The sequence below is a fragment of the Cavia porcellus genome, unplaced genomic scaffold (genome assembly GCF_034190915.1).
Source record: "Cavia porcellus strain 051 isolate PalLab524CR breed Dunkin Hartley unplaced genomic scaffold, mCavPor4.1 scaffold_1, whole genome shotgun sequence".
Classification (NCBI taxonomy): domain Eukaryota; kingdom Metazoa; phylum Chordata; class Mammalia; order Rodentia; family Caviidae; genus Cavia; species Cavia porcellus.
In genome coordinates, this window is record NW_026947484.1 from 116,051,080 (window position 1) to 116,057,079 (window position 6,000).

At 34.0% G+C, this 6,000-nt stretch overlaps 1 protein-coding gene across 3 annotated transcripts in view; it reads left to right on the forward strand.

Annotated features, from left to right (window-relative positions):
• Positions 1-5,126, forward strand: part of Abcd3 (ATP binding cassette subfamily D member 3) — a 75,103-nt gene extending 69,977 nt beyond the window's left edge. For all 3 annotated transcript variants that reach the window (XM_063254562.1, XM_063254560.1, XM_063254566.1), the window contains 2 exons: positions 1,829-1,885; positions 3,673-5,126. In XM_063254562.1, coding sequence (XP_063110632.1) covers positions 1,829-1,885; positions 3,673-3,750 — 135 coding nt within the window. In that variant the 3' untranslated portion in view covers positions 3,751-5,126. The remainder of the gene's footprint in view (positions 1-1,828; positions 1,886-3,672) is intronic.
• Positions 5,127-6,000: the final 874 nt, after the last annotated feature.

Consider the following 6,000-nt stretch of genomic DNA (forward strand, 5'->3'; position numbering starts at 1 on the left):
AATCCTCAGTACCAAAAAAAGTTTTTTAAATAAAAAATAAATACAAACAAAACTTAAAACACAATTTAGGGGCTGGGAATCTAGCAGAGTGGTAGATCACTTACCTAACATGTACAAGGTCCTAAGTATAATCCTTAGTATTACAAAAAAAAAAAAAAAAAAAAAAAAAAAAACCTTTATAATGCAGGCATGATGGCACAGGCATGTAATCAGCACTCTGTGAGGCTGAAGCAGGAAGATCACAAATTTGAGTCCAGCCTAGGCAATTTAGCAATTGAGACCCTATCTCAAAATAAAAATAAATAAATGAAAAGGGCTGGGGATTGTAGCTGTCTGAAAGCCTTGGGTTGTATTCCCTGTAACATATATACCTACACCCACACCCTCCCACAATTTAGAATTTGTAGCATTAAAGAGAACTATGTGATGCCCTTTTACTTAAACTAAGCCACTAGCATAGGATTTAAATATGAAAAGATAGAATCTGAAGTTCAGCTCTTAGAGTTTACTTTTGAATTTTGATTTAGTTATTTTTGACTTAATTCTAATATAAAGAATACCTATGTTAATTAGATCTAATTCATTTATTATAGAGGCATGAGCTGAAAAGTAGTATCTGAACTGAGCTTTCAAAAATCAGATAATTGTTGTGCAGTTGAAATGTATGTTTTATTAATGCTGATAGTATCTTATTACAGAGTTCCTAATCAATTTTTCACAAGGGAACCAAATGTACTACACATTACAAGTTTTAGGTGATATCAGTTGTGCCAGCAAAAGTACAAGCACGAATTTGGGCACTAAAATCTCATGGTAGAAATATTCCAGAGTATACTTAAGCTATTGGGGGGGGGGCGGTAACCAGGGATTGAACTCACAACCTCACATTTGTGCTTAAGATGCTGAGCAAATCCCCAGCCCATTTAGGCTAATTTTTAAAAATAATCAGAATGAAAATAAAATTCAGAAATCATGGTAGAAATTTTCTGTAAAACCCTAAGCATGCATTTGACTGACTTAATCAACAGTAAGCTTGGAGCAGGGTTTCTTGCAGTCAGCACTATTGACAGACTGGATGGGTAATTCTTAGGCAAGCAGTAGCAGGGCTATCCTGTGCATCAGTCTGTTTAACAGCAACTACACTGTATTTATTTTCCTGAAATTTTAAAATGCAGAACTAAAAATCATTATGTGTAGTCTGAAATCTAGAAAGCCCCTAAAACCAAAAGATTTTTCATAATTGTGTAACAGTCTTACTGGGTAGCAAAACCTGACCTAACGAAAGATACTAAAACTGTATTTGTCTCACTTAATGTTGGTGTCCATATATGGTGCTGCAGAAACATTCATGGTTTAATTTCAGAATTTTGCTACTGAATCTTTAGATGTTAAATAATATTTTCCAAAATCTAAATGCCAGAACACATTTGAAAGCAAGTCTTTCTAATAGGATATTATGACCCTGTATTTGAGAAGCAAGTTGACTATAGAAGGGCTAGAATGACTTAATTTTTCATGATTTTTGACCTTTGTTATTTTTATTGTACACAGATTATATTTTCATGTATTTGTTATCATAAATGGGAAATATTTTCTGTCCTCTCCAAAATAATACACGCAATACCAGTACCTGTTAGTTTTTATTATGTGGTCAATGAACCATACTTTCTATTATCATAAACATTTGTCACCAGTTGTAATTATTTTTTTTTGTGACATTGATCTTTAATCATAGGCCCTGAAGACAGCTATTTTAGCAGTTTAAGATATTTATGCAAGTTTAATTTTGACTCATTGATAGCAACCTAAACTGTTCGCTTTGCATTAGGTCGGCATCACCCTCTTCACTGTGTCACATAGAAAATCTCTTTGGAAACATCATGAGGTTTGTATTTCTTGTGTGTATGGTTGATAAAAGTTTGTTTTATTAAGGGTATGAATTCAAATGCAGATGATTTAGATTTCATACTAGTCTCTTATAAACATATGCCTGAAAGAAAAAACTTCAATTTTATAAAATATATTACAACTTAGTTATTGTAGTTATCAGATTTGATTGCTACAATTTATATAAACAGTCTGTAGTTACCTATTAGAGATGTTAGAGAACCTGTTAGTGGTTCTGTAATTTTATAAATGACCAGTGTATGACTAATAAGACTTGCCTAGTATTGTCACAAATATACCTTCAGTAACCTTTTTTTTTTTTTTTTTTTTTTTTTATCAAACTGACAAAATGGAATAAAGTCCTGAGAAGAATGTGAAAATTTAGGAGTGGTTTATTAGAGGTCAGGACAACAAGGGGAGAATTGAGTAATTGTGATTGTCATTGCACTTTAATAAGGTAGGGTTTATTAGGTAGCCATTGGAAGTACAAAGACAGTATATAACAAGGTTAACATCAGTGTGGAAGTTTTATTTTTTCTGAGGCTCCAACAGTGCCATTCTCCGTATGGCAGTTATTTTCCCCTCATGTAAAATGCTCAAAATCTGAAAGTAAACTTGATTCAATTCACTTTATTTTTTCCCTTCCTTCCATCCCTCCCTTTCTCCTTCCCTACCATCCTCCTACCCTCCCTCCCTTCCCCTTCTCTCCTTTCCTTTCCCTTCTCTTCCATTCCTTCCTTCTTTCCTTCCATTCTTGACTTCCTTTGTGGCTTCCCTCTATTCTTAACTTCCTTCCTAAATAATACAGAAATTTTAGGTAAAAAACATTTGGAAGAAATTAGTAGTGAAGGTGTCTAGTCCTGTAGAATACCTACCTGGTTATCTTTTGGGGGAGGGACAGGTACTGGAGATGAATGTCATGAGGGATGCAGTTACTGTCTTTATTCTCAAGTATCGTATGCTTTAGATGATAGCATACAAGGGTAGGCTTCTTTTGTAATAGTCATTGATCTTTGATTTTCTATCTCTTGGATTATCATGAGGATCAGAGGAAGTCTATATGAAATACTTCATAAAGCCACGTGACTTTTAAAGTTATCTTTTATTATTTTATGGCATGTTATAATTTGTTAATTTTTATGAATTGAATGAGAAATTGAATAACTGGAAATCAGAGAAATTTAAAATGTCCAAGTCCTTGTATGTTCTTGGGCATTTATAAACATTACAGTTATAGAGCATTGGAAAGTCTTAGGTTTCTCCTTCACTCTTTTAAAGGTCTAAACACAGCAAAAAACCCTACCAAGCTAATGATGTGAGGGGGACCAAGAGCTAGAGGCTTAATGACCAGAATAGCTAGGAAAGGGTACTACGGAAAATGGAAAAGCCAGTGTTTCTGTGAATAAACTCTCTAAATAAAAATAAGGCTTTGTGATTGTTGTCTTGTCTTCAGTGTAGGTTACTATATAATATACATAGCTCGTTTTATTAGCATACTTTTTCTTCTTGTTAATTAAAAAAAAAACTTAAATTAGAGTGTCTGAGCTGATCTAGGAAATCAGTTTAAAAAGAATGGAATCTGGACTTTTGAGCAGTCCAGGAGTTAGCACAGGTCTACCCACTTATACCTCAGATTGTTGGTCCTAGGATTAACGGAAGCATTCTGATTTGTGGGATGCATATGGATTTGGTTTCCCCAAAAGAACAAGAAAGCCTGTATTTCATTCTTGTAAAGGGAAATACTAAAATAACTCTTAAATGATTTTTCCCCCTCTTTCCCCATAGTATTACCTGCATATGGATGGCAGAGGCAATTATGAATTTAAACAGATCACAGAAGATACAGTTGAGTTTGGCTCTTAGAGAAATCCAGAGATCTGTACCTGCTTCAATGAAATAAAATAATAGCAGAATACACTTAGAAATACAAAGTACGTTGTAAAATAAAATTGAACTTTCTTTAAAAAACAAAAATTAACTAAATAAAGAATAATTGAGAACATGTTAAAACATTTAATATTATATAGGATATTGCTAATTGTGTATATGTTGGTTTAATTATTAATATGTACTAAGAATGTCCTTATTCTTGTGGTTTAAAAACCTGCCTAAATTAAATTGGGCTTAAATCAGTGTAATCTGATTCATCCTGGGATGTAAACCATTTGAAGTCAGCTAATTTGACTTCTATGGCTCTATCTTTTCCTTCAATGAAGAACCCTATTTAAAACTGGGGTCATCACTTGTCTTGTTCTAACAAAACAGCCTTGAGTTTCATTTTCTTGTGTCCCATGTTAGTGGGAAACAAATCATAATGTATTATTAGACTGTATAACATCTTTGCTTAATAACATGTATTATGCAGTGGCATATTTCTTTAGCTGCTGCAGTTATATTCATTCCTTATATATGCCTTGGGGTGCATTTGACTCCAAGAAGGTCATATGGGTTTTCTTGGTTGAATAATAGATATGGTCTTCTCAGTCAACCAGACTGAATTGTTTTGAGGGTTTTTTGTGGTGGTGTAATGAAAGTATATGTGCAGTCTTGCTTAGAAGGATGATTACTTCATGTCACACCTGATCTTCCCTGTGTTTGGGATATTAACACAGTCAAGCTCGAGTTCTTACGAGAGTTTTAGATTTTGTAAAGGAATTGGACAGATTTGTGTGTGTGAGAAACTCATTCATTAGAAATGCGTTGGTTATGTTTTAAACTCCAGACAAGCCATAGGAGTGCACTACATGAAGCATTATGCTGAGTGTGCAGTGCCATCTCTGTCTTTGGTTGTGATTATGTTTTTTAAAATGTTAAAAATTATTAGGCACATGGGTGAATTATGTTGCCTAGGCACTGGTTTATCTTTGTGAATCTTGATAACTTTTTTATATTTGGGTTATCATGTTAAAGTGTCCATAAAAAAAATCAATTTCAGCTTACCAAACCACCATTAATGACTGCATGTTTATTTGCACACGGAGAACCGAATCTGAATTCAATCAATAGGTCAGATATGAAATCAGTTTTATTAAGCCAAGGCTTACAAAGGGGCATTTTATATTCTTGTTTTGCATAACTGGTTTTGTTTTTTGCAGAGTTAACTAAGGATCACTGGCTACCGAAGTAAACTCATTGTACTGATTCCATAATACATAACATTCAACTGTTATCACTTCTCTCTGGCAAACTTGTATACTTATTTTCTGTTCAGATTAAACAAAATCAGGTACTCTATATAATCTTGGCTCGTTTTTTTAATTCTGATTTCGAAATAATATTTTACACATAGTTCATATAATCTTGATGTGAAAAATATAAAAATTCATATTCAGAAACATGTTTACCACCCATTGTCTGTAAAAAGACTTTATCAAATGTGGCTTTTTAAGTTAATGCATTTATCTTTTAGAAAAGCCCAGGTTGGGTATGGTGGTGCACATCTATAATCCCAGCACCTGGAAGTCTGAGGAAGGAGGTTTGCTCTGAGTTCAAGGCCAGCCTCAGCTGCATAGTGAATTTAAGCCCAGCCTGAACTGCATAGCAGAACCCTGACTCAAAAAAGAGAAGAAAAAAGTGCTCACCAAATGACCAGAAGACCCTGTAAGATATTATTAGTCATGGAAAGGTTTCAAGGAATGGAGAAGTTGTATGTTGTATATTTTCAGATTTCTGGGTTATCCTAAAACAGTTAATGGAGCAGACTCTTAGCTGCTTCCTAATTTCTTCTTTAACAGACTCTTGCCTTAAAGAAAATTGTGTGTGTGTGTGTGTGTGTGTGTGTGTGTAATTTAACTATTTAGGTACTTCACCATTTGAGGAGAAGAGGAAGGTTCTTCTGGAGAATCACAGTGCCTGATAACCTAGTGAGGTTCTGTGAATTCCTACAGTAAGTCCAGTGTTTCCAGAATATGACTATGGCATATCTTTATACCATTGCTATGGACATCTTCCACAAACTGCACTGGAAAATCAGAATATTTAAAGAAAAAGACATTTAGGGCTGGAGATTTAGTTCAGTGGCTCAAGTACTTGCCTGGTAAGTGCAAGGTCTTGAGTTTGATCCCTGGTACCAAAAAAGAAAAAAAAATTTTTTTAAATCTATGGCCAGTAGTC